The 18,825-nt window shown below is 32.7% G+C and overlaps 1 protein-coding gene across 1 annotated transcript in view; it reads left to right on the forward strand.

Moving 5' to 3' along the window:
* LOC144371462 (uncharacterized) overlaps positions 1–18,603 on the forward strand; it is a 431,923-nt gene extending 413,320 nt beyond the window's left edge. The window contains 2 exon segments of the mRNA XM_078033773.1: positions 16,533–18,559; positions 18,562–18,603. Of these exon segments, the coding sequence (XP_077889899.1) occupies positions 16,533–18,559; positions 18,562–18,603 (2,069 nt within the window).
* Positions 18,604–18,825: the final 222 nt, after the last annotated feature.

The following is an 18,825-nucleotide window of genomic DNA, read 5'->3' on the forward strand; positions in this document are numbered from 1 at the left end:
ATTTTTTAAGTATTTTTTATCTGTAGCTGGACACAATGCCTTTATTTCACTTATTTATTTTTATGTGGTACTGAGGATTGAATCCAGGGTATGGCACATGGGAGGTGAACACTTTACTGCTGAGTCACAATTTCAGCCCCTTATGTGTTGTTTTTATTGAGCATTTTTACTTTAGGGGGTTTCTTCCCAGTTCAAAGTTCAACCTGTCACCTAAAAAGTACAGAGATCAAAAAAATTTAAATAAAATTTTATAGTTATTGTCATTATTGTATATTAATTCCTGAATAATATACAAGCATTTAAAATCCATAAACTAAAATGAAATTATATGTAAGTTTAAATGAAAATGTTATGTTGGTTGGGTTAGTTCCCACTTATGGAAAACAAACCTTGCCTTAAAACAACAGCAGCCTGAGACTCTGGGGTACATTTCTCAGATAAAAAAAAAAAAAAAAAAAAAAAAAAAAACAAAAAAAAAAAAACAGCACTCAACGACCTGAGATTCTAGCCTTTATTCATGCCTGGATTGGATAATATTCCCTGTCACTCCAAAAAGGCTCACTTCTCTCAGATTCAATGTTTATGATCTGAAGCCCCTTACAATCAAGAGCATTTTGTGAGAACTGTCCAATCCTGTGTGTCATCAGGGAGGAGGAGGATGGGCTTTCACTTCTTATCTCCTGAGTCCTAAGTTTTTGCCATTTTCCTTGACTTTAGTGTCACACTTTAGAGTCACAGGTTGTTTTGCTGGGCATGAGCTGAGGATCCCAAGCAGGCTTGACTCCTGAGAACTAGGCAATTTGAGTGTGCATTGGCCTGGTGAGGGAGGCTAGGGGAGAAACACTATTGGAACCACAAGACTAGCTGTGGTGAAAACAGAAGATAGCAGATTGGTACTCTGGGCAGTCTCTGGAGTCTGCAGGCTTAAGTCCTCCACTGGGCCACTATGTACTCAGTACTATTGGCCAACCAAGTCTAGAGCATGTCAGTGGCAGAGAATCTTTGCTGCCTTCCTTATGCTCAAAGGGCATCCTCAGCATCTGCATAAAATACTATGTAGCAGGTGTGTTTCTGCAGCCCAGATGCTGGAGATTGACAGGTGGAATACTTATCAAATCAAATCTCCAAGGGCCATTTTCCTGCAGGAGAGGAGTTGTCATTTTGGGATACCTAATTTCTTCTTGAGCCAGCTTCTTTCATTTTGTGAAAATGTCTTGAGAATTCTATTTCTGAAGAGTATCTTTTCATTTCTTTTAATTTTACTTTCTTTATTATTATTATTTTTTTAAAGTTAGATGAACTGAGGGATACTGTACTATCTAGCCATATCCTTGGTATTGAAGCCATATTTACAAATAGGTAGTTAATGTAGTTAGGTAAATTGGGTCTAATATCCAGTAACATCAAGAATGAACACCATAATGAGAATGGAGTCCAGGATAAGGGGAATTGAAAATGTCCCCAAGGCCCTGAGCCCATCCCAAGGAAATTTTAATGAAGCAGCTCACAGTAAACATAGAGGTGCTAATCCAAAAGTCCTTCCTGCCCAGATTACTCCTTTAGCCCATCTGTCCTCCACACTTTGGGCCTTCCCACCTACATTCCATCACTGCAAGATAATAGAACAAAGGACAGCAATGTGACAGGAATGTAGGATAGCTGAAGGAAGACCTTAGTTATAAAAATACTAAAAAGACTTTAGTTAAAAAAATACTTTTCATGGATTCTACCTCTTGGGTCACCTTTTTCTTCTGGGAAGAAGTCTTTTCTACTGTCCTTTAATAAAGCTTCTACTTTCCACTCTAAACTTGCCTTGGTGCACTTCTCTGGTGTTATACTTCAGCATTGGGGAAGCAATGACTCTTCATCAGTAAACAGCCCTAACAGGTTTAAATTTATTTTGAGAAAGGCCCTATCTAAATTGCTGAAATTATTTTTGTTATGGTTTGATTTATCCAGAATTTGTTATTGCAATAAAGTATACTGTTTTTACATACATATGTATTCATATGGGAATCTTATTTATATTGTGATTCTGTAAGGGTCCAGCGAAAAGTCGGAGGAAGAGACCACCAAGAGACTGACTCATGAAATTGCAGAAGGGGATTTATTGAGGATCCAATTCAGTGCACTGAGGCTCTAGGCTCACTCAAGACGCGAGAGCAGCCCAGAGCCCAGAGCAGAGGCTAAGCAGTGCTTAAGTATACTTTTTGGGGAGGGTGGGGCTTTGCATACATCAGAACAAATCGGCCTGAGACGCTGGAAAATTGAACAACAACTCTCATACATGATTAGCACATTCATTGGCTGGAACAGGTCCAGCGGGGTGATTGGTCACTCCTAAGCAGGGTACACTTTCAAACTGATTGGTTCAGGCCCTGTATGCTTATGTGACAAACTGCACAGGGCCCTAGGCTAAATGGCCAGTAGGGCTTTGTCTTAACTACCTCAGGAATTTCAGGTTCTGGGTGTAGCAGAGGAACTTAACAATACCTGGTCTTTCACTTTTTAATTCAGGCTTTGCAGCTTAGAAACTTTACAATGCCCAGTCTTCTCTTTCTTCATTTAAAGTAAAGCTTATTGATTTTTAAAAAATTTTTATTGCATTATTGCTGTATTTAATAATCAGGTTTAGTTTAACATTACCAAAAAACATGGAATATAATTTTCTCTACCTTAAGTATCCAATAATTTCCGTATTTCTATTCTCATACTTTCTTCTATCGTATATTTATTTATAGATTTTTAAAATTATTGCTTTATAGAATACACATAAAAATAGACTTCACTGTCATATATTCATATTTATATATAGCAATTTTCGTGAGAAATATTGTGGGTTAATTTGGGGGAAATTATCACCTTTATAATGATAAGTTTTATCATCTGTACATGGGATGTATAATTTAGTCTTTTATGTGCTTTTTGTGATTTTTATTGTCTCATAAGTTCTACATATTTTTTTCTAAAAATGTACACATGTGAAATACCTCTTGCATAAGGCACCTATGTAAAATTTATACATAGTGTTTTATGCTGTGTTTTAGACTGGATATATCATGAAATGTGACTGGCCCTAGTGACCATTTTTCCTACAGATTATTATTTATCTCTTCCAAGATGTGTATTGTATTGAGCAATGCCCTTCGGCTTCAAGTGTTTGTATGAGTACCATGGCATACTTATATGTTATCATGGTCACATATGCTCTAATTTCAGTAAGTCTCTGTGATGGGGAGTATCATGTATATTCAATAGCAAAATAGTTTCCACAAATGGATACAAATTTAATCTTATTTTGAGTTAATGATTATTCATTTGTTTTAAATGTTCACCAATATTACTTAATTTTTCCCATGATGGGTTTTTATTATGCATTTCTTTAATTTCTAAAGATCTTGAATTTTTATAGTTAATAAACATATCTCAGGTATAAATGTGCAGTTCAAACTTCTGGCTTTTATATAATTTTTGCTTAAAAGATGATAAAGTGGATCAAAAAATGCAGCTAAAGTTTGATTTAAAGAAAAAGAAAAAGGTTTAAATTATTTTTAAAAATTGCCTTTTTTCTTTCCTCATCATTTATTATAGGTTTCTTGTGTTATTGTAAGTGTAGGTAATTTAAAGTGGATTCTAGAGCTTATCTTTGGAAATTACTACAGGAAAAATAAATAAGAAATATCTTTATACTATGGCTGCAGGAAAATGAGTAAATTTCCTAAAATCATATAATATTTAAATTGTTAAATGACAGATTTACTAAATGTCCACTCCTTAAAGAATTTTCTTCTGGAATATTTTTGGCAGTGAATAATGAATTCTATTATCTGAATTTTGGGGTTTAATATAAAATCATATGGAATGAAATTTGGCCAAATCCTAAAAAGATTCATACATAATTTGTTGTTTACTTAATGATATGTTGTGGAGATAGCAACTAATGAATATATTTATTTTTAGAAATAGTTACTTGTTTTTCTTTTCAGTTTCTAATAACCTTTAAATTTATTTCTTTACTGAGTAACTCAGGGCCACTGATGTGTGTGTGTGTGTGTGTGTGTGTGTTTCATTTTGTCGTCTCCAGGCATTTACCCTTCTAAGAAATCTGTCTTGAGAATTTTTTTTTCTGTAAAGTATCTTAACATGAAAGCAATAAAAAGTATTTGTGCTGCTCCTGAAATGTATTCTCAATGCACTCTCTTTAAACTGGAGAATAAATAATATTTTCCCAGACTGACATTCCTGTGTTAGGTGCTAATAATACATTGATGGCCTTTGAAGAAATTTCACACAGTTCTGTCTATGGGTAGTTTTCTGTGGGCTGCTGAATTGCCATTTAGTATCCAGATACCCAAGTTTTTTTTTTTTTAATTTGTATAATGAGAATAATTTTAGAGGGCACAGATGAATAATGCTCTTCATGGAGGCTATAAATACCTGTATGTTCTGTAGTGCACAGCTGACAAAGCCCCTGTAAGACACTGCAGATACTAATTGGTTAACAATTATCTGGCACTCACATAAATTTTCTTTCAAAAGCTTGTAATAACTTTTTCACTTTAGGCATCTATGTCATCCACATTCCCAAGTATAAAAATTTAAATCTTTCTTTTCTGAATTCCAGGTTCCATTTCTCTTGTGGTTCAAGGTGGTGCAAATAAGTATGTTTTTTCTATTTTTCTGTTGCACTGTGTTTCTAATAAAAAATGTTCTCTGCTCCAAGCCTATATTTCCCATATCCAACTATGTTTATAAAATGACATAGAAAATTGTATTTCATAATTTATAAAGGAGAGTTGAGAACACTTCTGGCTCATGTCTCCCTTCCTTAGAAACTGAACCAGAACTGTGCTTGGTCCTGAAAAGGGAGCACCATAACCAATCAGATATATATAAAAAAAAATGTTGATTGATTGCATATTCTCTTCTAAGAACTCTCTGTTCAGATCCTTGGCCCATTTCTTGATTGGGTTGTTGTTGTTGTTATTATTATTATTATTATTATTATTATTATTATTATTATTGGCTTAGCTTTTTGAGTTCTTTATGTACTCTAGAAATTAGTGATGTGTGAGGGGTAAAAAAATTCCTCCTAAAATGTAGGCTCTGTCTTCACCATACAGATTGTCTCTTTTGCTGAAAATAAACTTTTTAGTTTGATTCTATCCCATTTATTCATTTTTTTGTTTTAATTCTTGTGCAGTCAGTGTCTTATTAAAGAAATTGGGGCCTAATCCCACATGATGAAGATAAGAGCCTGTGTTTTATTTTACTAGACATGGAGTCTCTGGTTTAATTCCTAAGCTCTTGATAAACTTGTAGTTGAGTTTTGTGCATGGTGAGAGGTTGTGGTTTGTTGAAGAAGCTATCTTTTCTCCATTGTATGTTTTTGACACCTTTGTCTAATATATGATAATTGTAATTTTGTGGGTTAGTTTCTGTTACCTCTATTCTGTAACATTCTTCAGCAGTCTTTTTTTGTTGTTGTTGTCGTTGTTGTTATTTTCAAATGCAATGCTGTTTTTGTTACCATTGCTCTGTGGTATAATTTAAGGTCTGGTATATTGATGTCACCTGCTTCATTTCTCCTGCTAAGGATTGCTTAATTATTTTTGTTCTCTTATTTTTTCCAGATAAATTTCATGGTTTCTTTTTCTATTTCTATGAGGAATGCCATTGGGATTTTGATCAGAATTGCTGTAAATCTGTATAGTGCTTTTGGTAGCATGATCATTTTGATAATATTAATTGTGCCTATTCATGAGCAAAGTAGATATTTCCATTTTCTGAGGTCTTTTTTTGATTTTTTTCTTTAGGGTTCTGTAATTTTTCTTGTATAGATCCTTCACCTCTTTCATTAAGTTGATTCCCAAGTATCTTTTTTTTTTTAAGTTAGTGTAAATGGGGTAGTTTTTTTTCATTTCTTTCTCAGAAGATTTTTCACTGATATACAGAAATGCCTTTAATTTATGGGTGTTGATTTTATATCCTGCTACTTTGCTAAATTTATTTATTAATCATATCTGGCATTTGCAGGTAAATGGATAGCATTGGAGAAGATAATGCTAAGTGATGTTAGCCAATTCCAAAAAAAAAAAAAAACCAAATGTTTTCTCTGATATATGGAGGCTGACCCATAATGGGGTAGGGAGGGGAAGCATGAAAGAAATAGATGGATTCTCAATAAAGAAGAGTGGTGGGAGGAAAAGAAATGGGGAAGTGGATTAGCAAGAATGGTGATATAGACAATCATCAAAAGAACATGTATAAAGACACAAATTTGTATCACCATACTTTATTTACAACCAGAGATATTAAAAATCGTGTTCTATACATAGAATAAGAATTATAATGCTTCTGTTGTCATTTATTTAAAAAAATCAATAAATATATGAAAAAAGTTCATAAATTATATACCTTATATGTGTGCATGTTATACACACACACACACACACACACACACACACACACACACATGTTTATATATATATCTAGGGAAAGGCAAGTTCCTTTCCTAAATTTCTAAAAATCAATTAATTTATTAATTTGTTCTAACTTGCTAATAAAGCAGAATGCATTTCACTTCATATTACACAAATAGAGCACAACATTTTATTTCTCTTTTTTACAGAAAGTATAGTTAAAAAACCCATGTAACTCTACTTTGTGTGCAACAAGATTTTCATCTCATTCCGCCATCTTACCTACCTCTATACCGTCTCCCATCACCTTCCTGATCTTTTTCTTATTCAAAGTTTCTTCATTTCTTCCATGCTACCTCCTACTTTATTCATTGTGGATCACCATCCACTGAGCATTGAAAACATTAGGTCTTAGGTTTAGGGGGACTGGCTTACTTGCCTTAATATAATATTCTCCAACTCCATCCATTTACTTCCCAATTTCATAATTTTATTCCCTTTAATGCTCAGCAATATTTCACCGTGTATATAGACCATATTTTTTTTATTCATTCATCTATTGAAGAGTATATAGATTGGTTCTTAGTTTACCTATTGTGAATTGTTTTGCTATGAACATTGATGTGGATATGCCACTGTATTATGCTGTTTTTAGCTGTTGTTGGTCTAAACTGAGGAGTGGGATAGCTGGGTCAATTTTGGTTTCATTCCAAGTTTTCTAAGGAATCTCCTTATTCTTTTCCAGATTGGTATCACCAATTTAGAGTCCTACCGGCAGTGTAACAGTGAGCCTTTTTCCCCACATCCTCACCAACACATATTTTTGCTTGTATTTTTAATAACTGCCATTCTGATTGGAGTAAGATTAAATTTTGGAGTAGTTTTGATTTCCAATTCTTTAATCGTTAGAGATGTTGAACATTTTTTAATTGATTTATTGTTTATCTTCTAAGAAGTGTGTCTCTTCAGTTCCTCAGTCCATTTCATTTACTGTTTAGAAAATTTGTTCTTTGGCATTAAGTTTTTAAAGTTCTTTGTATATCCTGGAAATTAGGTTTCTATCTGATGTGCATGTGGTAAAAAATTGCTCCTATTCTCTGGTATCATTTTCTGCCTCACTGATTGTTTCTTTTGCTGAGAGGAATCTTTTCAGATCGAATTCATCCCACCTAGTGACTCTTGTTTCTATTTTTTGTTCTTCAGTAGTATTCTTAAAGAACCAAAATTTCAAATCCTCTACCTGGAATTACAGGTGTGTGACATCAAAATAGCAACAATTCATCTTCATTTCAAGCCCACTTTCTTAGGGCGCTTTCATCCTAGGAAGGAAAAGAAAATGTTATAGACAGGCCATTGGGTCTAAGGACATATCATAAAATAAGGAATATACCATTAATTAATTTAAATGATAGAATCAAATCTTTGGATCTGCAGAAACACGCACACACACAAACACACACACACACACACACACACACACACACACACACACCATATACTTTCTGGTTAAATCTCCCTGCCCTCACTCAGAGCTGTTTCTCTCTAGTTTTTTATATCTCTTAGAAATATTGGTATAAAAATGTATCTTTTACCTGTAGCATAAAAAGAAGTGATCATGTCCTTCATCTTCCTTAACTCAGGATAAGCATAACTCTCAAATATGGTTCTATGAACTGAGATTTTCTGGAGTCTTGAAATAGTTTTGAGGGTGCTGTTCCAAAAATACATATATTTCATTAGTAATATTTTAGTAACATAATGGTAATTTTCACATAGTGGAAATTTTGGGTTATACTATAAAATTCAATTTTTACTATTTTTATATTAATTCTAAAAAAATTATCTTTCCACCTCATATAATTTTAATGTTCAAGCTGTTTCCATACAAGAGAAGTCAACTGAAATTTTATGGGATTGTCTCTGTATTATTTCCATCCATAAATATTATATTTACATATATAATCTACAAATTCAAAAGGCCTCATATGCAAATTTAAATGCAAATGCTTTTCTGGGTTGGCTGGATTTTACTTCTCCAAGGACACCTTGCTTTAAATTAGCTGCAGCCTGAGGATCTGGATTTCAATTCAAAGTGCCTCAAACGAATAAATAAATAAATAAATAAATGTACAGATAAGACCTTACTATTGTAACATCATTTATTTCTGGATTTGAGGTTGTCTCCTGTCATTCAAAAATTAACTAGGCTCAGATATAGTATATGAAGACATAAGCTGGGTCCAATCAGGAGCCCTTATGTAAGCATTGTCCAATCTACACATATTCAGTAAAGAGAAGCACGTTTGAACCATCTGGTGTGAAGTCTGCCAGTGTGGGTATCCATTTCTAGGCTCCCTCACTTATGTTCAGTGAACCTGATTTTTTTCTCCTGTATAGGTACTTTGTGATTTATAGAGAGGACATTTGGTTCCTAAAATTACACTAAATGATGAGCCTGCAGTGAAATCCTGAGACTGGATGGTGAGTCTGGTTGAAACTGGCTGCACTGACTATGGTGGGAACTAGCAATGGTTGGCTAGAATCCCTGGTGTAATCTTTGGTTTCTGCAGTCCTGTGTCTCTTCTGATAAAGGTCAGCCATGAGTCTCCACTGGCCAGAAAACTGGAGCATATATTAACAAGTCCTATAGTATCCTATAGAATATCTTAAGCCCCTACCTTAAGTTCTATCTGAGAACATTTGTGGCAACATTTCAGAATCTTCTCAGATTTTGTTGTGGATTCTGAAGTGGGGAGATCATCACAATCACAACATATATTTTTTTTCCTCCAGGAATTGGGTGAGATACTCTATAGGTATCTCAGTTTTTTTTTTTCCTCCTGAATTCATTCTCCTTCTTTTTGGAGATTGTGGTATTGTGGATTGAGCAAGAGGTACTGTACCACTTAGCTACATACCTGGTAGTTATTTTATTTTATTTATTTTCAGATAGTTGTTGAGTGTGATTTTAAATTTGTGCCCCAGTATTTTGAGTTGTATTTATATATAAAATTTTAGTTTCTTGTTCAATGAAAACTTCTCCCTTTTCCAGTTTTATCAGTTATGTTTTTGTAGCATTATCAGTTACTTTACCCATATTGTATTTCAAATGAACATAGTATTTTCAATTGTTATACCCAAAACTGGATGAGACTTTAAAGTATTCTTTTCTCTCTGGGTGCAATGATACATGCGTATTAATTCCAGAGACTCAAGTGCCTAAGTCAGTAAGATTGCAATTTCAAGGTAAACATCAAGAACTTAGGTAGACCAATTAGTTAGAAATACCTGTCTCAAAATTTTAAAACATGGCCGGGTATGTAGCCCAGAATTAACATGCTCCTGTTTCAAATCCCCAGCACCATAGAAAAAAAAATCAAAAGCAAATTTTTTGTTGTTGTTGTTTATGAGCATTTTACATGATTGAAAAGTAAAGAAGAATCACTTGATTTGGGGAAAATCATGTGATTCTATTCTTTGTTTGGGTCTCCAAGGGCAGACAACCTGTCAGTATCTTTATGCTCAGACTTCCTTTTGTGGAATATTTAGGAGAGCATTCTCATTCCCTACTCTGGTATTTTCCTGGAACTGTGTTTCAGAACTATGTAAAATGAGGATCCCACAGCTGGCAAATATAATGCCTCTCATAAGTCCAGACTTGTATTTGGGGCTTTTCTTGTTCAAGAGCAGTATAAATGGAGAGTTTAGTTTCTCAAAAAAGTAACTTAGAGAACTCTCAACTTCCATTTTTTAAATGTCTTCACTAATTTTATTGTCTAGCACAGTGTTTTTTCTTCCATATTCATATAATTGGAGTACTACTTACTTTTCCACCATTTTTCCACTTTTTGAGAGTAGCCATTCTAACAGCTGTGCTCATGAAGAAGATCTTATAGTTGGCTGGTGCACTAAAATTCTGATGCAAGCTATTTAAATTACAGGCGGTGCCTTATGTTCACTCAAAAAAAAAAAAAAAAAACGACATACACCTATTTTAGAAACAAAAAGGGAACTGTGATCTTAACCATTTTTCTTCACTAATATTTTATATTTTAGCCCATTAAAATGTTTATACACCAATGTGAAACCACTCCTTTTTGATCTAGGGAGATTTTCACCTGCACAGTTACCAGTGCTTTTAATGCTTTGAGTTTTCAGAAGTAGTCTATTGAATGGAAAAAGTTAATATGGGGACAAATTACTTACGGAAAGAATTGGTTAGGTCTGGCGTTATTAGTAAATTGAGCTGGGTGAGAGAGTTCAGGAAGTGCTAAACTGCCACTTTGGCTTTAAGTGTTGGTCTGTATTTCCCTGTTAATTTTTTTGGTACTATCTAGATAAAAGTTCAACTGTCAGCAACAGGTATTTGCATTTTTAAAGAATGTTGGCAAATCCCTCTAAGGGATTAAGGGGTTCCCTTAAGATTTAACACCTCTTCCACTCTGGTCTAATGGAATAAAGCCCATGCATCTTGCATGGCCATAGAAAACCATTCATTCCCCCCCTCCAGAGTTGATACTCATGTATATCTTATTCATTCCTCTGTGTGTACAGATAAATTAGCATTTAAACTATAGCTAATTTAGATTTAAATAATATATTTCAAACCCAAATCAATCTTCCTTTATTCATATTAATACTGGATTTGGGCATTTTGTTCCAGTAATTTGGCATATAGCTCAAATAAGGAAAATCCTTATGTGCATTCTACTTAACTCTTGGTAAATTTTTTTTTAGTTTTCCAATGTGTGTGCCACTAATTCCTTTACATTTTTAAGAAGGATTCAAGTAGGAGTATATATTTATTTGGTGTATCCAGAAATAGAGGGAGGCTTATATTCTGCTTTTATTTTTATTTTTTTAAATGATCTCTTTATATCTGCTGTTTGGTGGTTGCTTTTGTATAATTCCAGTGTCACACCAATTCTGCACATAGGTCCCTTCTTGTGATCTGTGCCTCTTTTTCTAACATCTACCTAGAGGTTGGATTGTAGCATTCACTCATATTAAATATTTTATTGATAGTTTTGATTTATATACTATAATAATTAACAATAAAAAAATTTGTATACATATGAATTGCCCTATATAGTTTTCTGTATTGTGATTTATTTATCTTAAAATTAAAACACCTTTGTAATATTATAACATGCATTATTGTCAGGTAATAATCACTAGTACGTTTTCTCTTATATATGAAAGAGTTCTTGCCTAATTTTATATACATTTAACATTCCAGGAAAATTTTAGAATATTTTGCTTTGTTTTCTTCTTTAACGAAAAGTAAAGCATGATAAAATTTTTACCAGTTACTATTAAATTGTAACCTGGGAAAAATGGTCATTTTAATAATAGTTTTATCCTTTGTAAATATGTTGAATATTTGAGTCTTTTATTTGCTTTTGGGTATTTTTATTTTCTCAAATACTGCATATTTCTTTTGTAAATATACTTGCATATGAAATGCAACATTAATGTGACATTGGCATAACACATGCATGGTATTTTATAGTATTTGTCAAAATGGATATAATTCATCAACAAAAATTCTAGCTCCTATAATTTACTTTTTACACAATTTAATAATTATTTCTTCCTTTAACCATGCCCCTTTTTTTTCACTCTGGAAGAATATGGCTGTATTCTTATGTACAGTTTCTATAATTTTAGTCTCGGTTTCCTGTGTGGGTGTATCATATACATTTTATTACAAAACAGTTTCTACAAATTGATAATAAAAGCATAAATTATTATTTTCCTCTTTTGTGAATGCATTTATTCCAGATATTAATCAATATTATTTAACTCATCTATATGATGTGATTTTATTCAATGTTACCTAATTTCTAAAGATTTTGAGTTTTAATGATTATTGAACACTTAACTATATCCTTTTTAAAGTGGCTCTTCAAGAATTTATTCTGTTTTTCTTTTGCTATCTGTTTCTTCTTATAAGCATTTGATTATATGTGAGGAAATTAGTTTTTTTTACCTTGTCAGTTTTGCACCTTTTAATATAATCATTTGATCAGTAGACTTTTTGTATTAATATTTTGTAATTCATAAGTTTAAGCCTATTATATTGTATAATTTTGAAAACAAAAAAACTATTTTTTTTTCTTTTGTGATATTAGGGATTCAACCAAAGTATCTTATTGCTGAGCCTATTCTCAGCTCTGTTTAAAATTTTATTTCCAGATAGGGTTTTCTCAATTTCTTCAGTTTGCCATAATTTTGAACTTCATGCCTTAGACTCCAGAATAGTAGATATTTCAGGTGTGCAACACCATATACACCCTATCTTTTGTATGTAAACTTTTGAGCTTTGTACTTTCATATATATTTCAGTATTATGTATTAATAACTTATATTCAGAATTTGATGTATCAAAATATGTTGTTAAGTTTTATGATTTAAAGTATAAAATAGCATTTTATTATCATACTGTTTTCCCAATATCCTAGCATATTTTAGGAGTTTTGTTGTTGTTGTTTTCTGTAATTCCACCATTTATTTTATTATGAGTTTTACCCTGATTGATTTAACTTCATAACATCAATCATGTGGCATCATGGTATATTGTCAGCAGTAGACTTTATGTACAACCATGGATCTAGCATTTGGTAGCTTTGTACTAGTCTATACCATCAAGATTCTTGTCATTGCACTCAGAGAATTGGAAAATTGCAGAAGATTTTTAGGATAAATTTTCCAGAGTGTATTTTCTTTAAGTGAGAAATCATTATATATGCAAATATTTGCAATTATATACTGTATAATTGACATAATTTTTATTTGTTGAATTTTGAAATTTGATAGTGCTATTTTAATTGTATCTACTTTTTTTTATTTGTACTGAAGACTGAACCCAGGGGTGCTTAACAATGAAGCCACTTCCTCAGTTCTTTTTTTATATTTAAATTATAGACAGAGTATTGCTGAGTTGCTAAGTGCCTCACTAAGTTTCTCAATAATATATATATATATATATATATATATATATATATATATATATATATATATGACAATATTATATATAATATTCTCTTAAAATTTATGATCCTTTATTCTTATCCTCCTCAGTCTCTGGAACTATAGTTGTCCATAACTAGACCTGTCTCATTTGCTTTTTAAAAACACCAACATTAATATTGGTAACTCTGTGTTATGTTTATCTTTAATAGCTTCTAACTTTCTCTTTTGCATATGACTTTCTTTACTTTTAGTTTTTAAAATTTACTTTTCATTGGGATGGATGATTTGATAATAAATTCTAGTCATTTTATGGCTTACTAATTTTTTCTGTATGTTTTATTTTCATGTTAGGTTTAGATGAATTGAAATTTTTGTAGCTGCATGGAGGTCTAAGTGAAACATAATAACCTGTATGGATATGTTAAACAAAAGGAACCACAATTTTTCCCAGTTATTCGACTGCAATGTATATACCCAAAGGATATAAAATCAGCATACTACATTGACACAGCCACATTAATGTTTATAGCAGCATAATTCACAATAGCTAAGGTATAAAACCAACCATTCAATGATGAATGGGTCCATTCAATGATAACAGGATAAAAAAAAATGTTGCTTATTTACACAATAAACAATGAATCAGCCATAAAGAAGAATGACTTTATGACATTTGCCAAGAAATGGTTGAATCTGGAGATTTTATGCTAAGTAAAACAAAACATTTCTTTAAAACCAAAGTTTGAAAGTTTTTGCTGATATGAGAAGTCTAAAGCTCATAAAGTGGGGAAGGGTAAGAAAAGAAGTTCAGTAGATTGCACAATGGTAAATAAATAAATAAATAAATAAATAGGAAGGAAATAGAAATATTAAAGACATATCTATATCTATATTTATATCTATATCTATATGTCTATATAATATTTCTATCCCATAATATATACTTAGGTATGTAAGTATATATTAGAACAGGATTTTAATTTGGATAAGATATATCCCATGCTTGCATAATACCTTAAAAATTGATTTTACTATCAGGTAGAAATAGAAAGAACCAATGAAATAAAAAATAAATTACATTTTTTGACAAGCTATATGTATATTCTATTATAAACATCATACAATATATGCATCAATCAAATATATATATATGTATATTTTTATGATAAAAATTGTTGAAATTATAAAACGGAAAATGCAAACAGGATTGTTTTTGATATTCTTTTATATTAATAGCATACATAAATACCATAAAATGTTTGAACTTAAATTCACTATTAAATATTTCCATTAAGTGGTCTTTCTACCTTTTTACATTTCAAAATTTCTCTTATACCATTGCTATTGGGATTACTAGAGATTTTACTACATATTCAGAAAAGCCAGCTTTATCAGAGAAATAGCAAATAAGATTCTACACTTTAGTAAATATCTGATTATTTGTTGTACAATTAAAATTTGAGAAATCCCCCTTTTAATTACCATAATTTTTTCATCTGAACAATATACATAATTTTCATCATGATACAAAAATTAAAATATATATATTTTTGTGGTAACGCCTGAGTTTTATAATGTGTTTCACAATTGTGGAATATATATACATTTTTGAACTTAAATCACTTTTTCTGCAGAAGTAGATCATAGTATCATTGTGTTCCAAAACACCACCTACATGATAGTCCACTAACTGTCATTTTAATTTCAATTAACTTACAGACTGTGCAAATGTTCATGTGGTCAATCTGTTATTTATTTATCTATTCTTTTTACAGTTACTGTTATCACTCAGGGATATAGCCATTGATTTTACTGAAGAGGAGTGGAAATGCCTTCAGCCTGCTCAGAAAAACTTATATAAAGAAGTGATGTCAGAGAACTATAGAAACTTTGCCTTCCTGGGTAAGTTTAATTTCCCTTTAAAATTTTTAATTAATAGTTATTATTTAATTTACTTTTGTTATATTTTCTGGGAACTTCTCTGTAAGAATAAGTTTCAGATTTTTGTTTCAAAGAAAAAGGGCATTTTTAGTAAAAAATATTTACTCTTTAATATATTTTATGTTGCTCTTTAATCTCTCTGTTTCTTGGTATGTTATACATTCTCCACTTTAGATAAGTAGTTTCTAACATACTTTAATGATGTTAACTCTTGTAGACTACACAGAGCTGGGGACACAGCGAGACGTTCAAATGAAAAAAACAAAACTAAAAAATGTTGGCAGAGTAGTTATTTAGCAGAAAAAACATTTCAGAAGCTTAGGTTTATTTCTTTTGATTGTAATCATTGAACACATACTGCCCTACATTTAACACATTTTCAAATTTTTTATGATCCTCCATTTTCTTCTTTAGTGATGTCCCAGTTTATTCAGATTAACTACCAAAACTTACATTTTATTGTGAGTGCCAGCATGATGTTTTACAAATCTTCTTGTGAAGAAACCTGTAAAGAGGCAAACAGAAGAGAGAGACTCAGATTCAGTGAAAGGGAAAAAAACTGGCTACTCCTCTTCATGACTGTACATAGTATACCCCAAAATTACATAGCTTCTTTTACAATGACTACATTCTAACCTAGTGGTATTTTAATCCCAAGTGCTAGCTAACCAAGATAAGGTACAATTAACACAAACATAGAGCTTCTTCTCCCAAAGGACATTACCACAGAAACTAGATAGTGCACCTGTATAGTTGTCTTAATAGCTTCAGAGAGAAACTGCTGGGAATTACAATTGTGGGACTCAGGGTTCCAGTTTCCATCATCCCCACACTTTTTATCTTCAAGGTCAGAATATGTAATGGCCCCCCTCTTTTATTAAGGCCTTTTGAATAAATAATATTACTTATCTCCTAATCTGCTACACTTTTTATGTACTTATTTTACCTTGATTTTATGTTATGTGTGCTAAATATAATTATCCTCGTCTATAAGGCATTTTTAAATTTTTTTGTTTATTTCAGCCATGACTCCACAGGATACCCAAGAGTATTCACCAGAAAAGGGCATAAAACATATATTTCACAAAGTGATAAGTGGGAAATATAAAAGTTGTGATCTTGACTGTTTACAACAAAAGAAAATACAGAAAACTACAAGTGAGAATGAACACCAGGAATCATATAAAAAATCAGACCTTGTTCACCATCAGATAATTTATACAGGAGAGAAGCCCTACAAATGTAAAAAATGTGGCAAAACTTTTAGTAAAATAAATGATCTTATTAACCACAGAGTAACCCACAACAGACAGATGCTCTACCAATGGGCAGAATGTGATAAAATTTTTAAAGAAAAATCAATCTTTATTAAGCACAGCAGTATTCACACTGAAGAGAAGCCCTACAAATGTGAAGAATATAGTAAAGTTTTTATTAAAAACTTAAACCTTATTTACCAAAGAAGAATTAACACTGGAGAGAAGCCCTACAAATGTAAAGAATGTGGCAAAGCTTCCAGTAAAAAATCACACCTTATTTGCCACAGAAAAACTCATACTGGAGAGAAGTTTCACAAATGCAATGTATGTGGAAAAGTTTTTACTCAAATATCAACAGTTATTTGCCATAGAAGAATTCACACTGGAGAGAAGCCCTATAAATGTAAAGAATGTGGCAAAGCCTTTAGTCAAAAAGTTGGCCTTATTTATCACAACAGAACTCATACTGGAGAGAAGCCCTACTACAAATGTAAAGAATGTGGCATAGCTTTAAGTCAAGAAGCAGACATTATTTGCCACAGTAGAACTCACACTGAAGAGAAGCCCTACAAATGTAAAAAGTGTAGCAAAACTTTCAGTCGAAAATCACACCTTTTTTGCCACAAAAGAACACACATTGGAGAGAAGCCCTACAAATGTAAAGAATGTGACAAAGCTTTCAGTCGAAAATCACACCTTATTTGCCACAATAGAACTCACACTGGAGAGAAGCCCTACAAATGTAAAGAATGTGGCAAAGCTTTCAGTCAAAAATCACACCTTATTCGCCACAGCAGAACTCACACTGGAGAGAAGCCCTACAAATGTAAAGAATGTGGCAAAGCTTTCAGTCGAAAATCACACCTTATTTGCCACAGTAGAACTCACACTGGAGAGAAGCCCTACAAATGTAAAGAATGTGGCAAAGCTTTCAGTCACAAATCCAACCTTATTAGCCACAGCAGAACTCACACTGGAGAGAAGCCCTACAAATGTAAAGAATGTGACAAAGCTTTCAGTCAAAAATCAGACCTTATTCACCATAGGAGAACTCACACTGGAGAGAAGCCCTACAAATGTAAAGAATGTGGCAAAGGTTTCAGTCAAAAATCACAGCTTATTTGCCACAGTAGAATTCACACTGGAGAGAAGCCCTACAAATGTAAAGAATGTGGCAAAGCTTTCAGTCGAACATCAGACCTTATTTGCCACAGGAGAACTCACACTGGAGAGAAGCCCTACAAATGTAAAGAATGTGGCAAAGCTTTCAGTCGAACATCAGACCTTATTTGCCACAGGAGAACTCACACTGGAGAGAAGCCCTACAAATGTAAAGAATGTGGCAAAGCTTTCAGTCGAAAATCACACCTTATTTGCCACAGAATAACTCACACTGGAGAGAAGCCCTACAAATGTAAAGAATGTGGCAAAGCTTTCAGTCGAAAATCACAGCTTATTTGCCACAGTAGAACTCACACTGGAGAGAAGCCCTACAAATGTAAAGAATGTGGCAAAGCTTTCAGTCGAATATCAGACCTTATTTGCCACAGTAGAACTCACACTGGAGAGAAGCCCTACAAATGTAAAGAATGTGGCAAAGCTTTCAGTCAAAAATCACACCTTATTTGCCACAGTATAACTCACACTGGAGAGAAGCCCTACAAATGTAAAGAATGTGGCAAAGAATTCAGTCAAAATTCAGACCTTATTCACCACAGTAGAACTCACACTGGAGAGAAGCCCTACAAATGTAAAGAATGTGGCAAAGCTTTCAGTCGAAAATCACACCTTATTTGCCACAGCAGAACTCATACTGGAGAGAAGCCCTACAAATGTAAAGAATGTGGCAAAGCTTTTAGTGAAAAATCCAACCTTATTAGCCACAGAAGAACTCACACTGGAGAGAAGCCCTACAAATGTAAAGAATGTGGCAAAGCTTTCAGTCAAAAATCACACCTTATTTGTCACAGCAAAACTCACACTGGAGAGAAACCCTACAAATATAAAGACTGTGGCTAAGCTTTCTGTCAAAAATCACACTTTATTTGCCATAGAAGAACTCACACTGGAGAGAAGCCTAGCAAATGCAAAGTATGTGAAAATGCTTTACTCAAATATCAACCCTTGTTTGCCACAGTAGAATTCACACTCAAGAGAAGCCCTACAAATGTAAGGAAAGTGACAAAGCTTTTAGCAATAAAATAGGCCTTATCCACCACAGCAGATAT

The sequence above is a fragment of the Ictidomys tridecemlineatus genome, chromosome 16 (assembly GCF_052094955.1).
Source record: "Ictidomys tridecemlineatus isolate mIctTri1 chromosome 16, mIctTri1.hap1, whole genome shotgun sequence".
NCBI lineage: Eukaryota > Metazoa > Chordata > Mammalia > Rodentia > Sciuridae > Ictidomys > Ictidomys tridecemlineatus.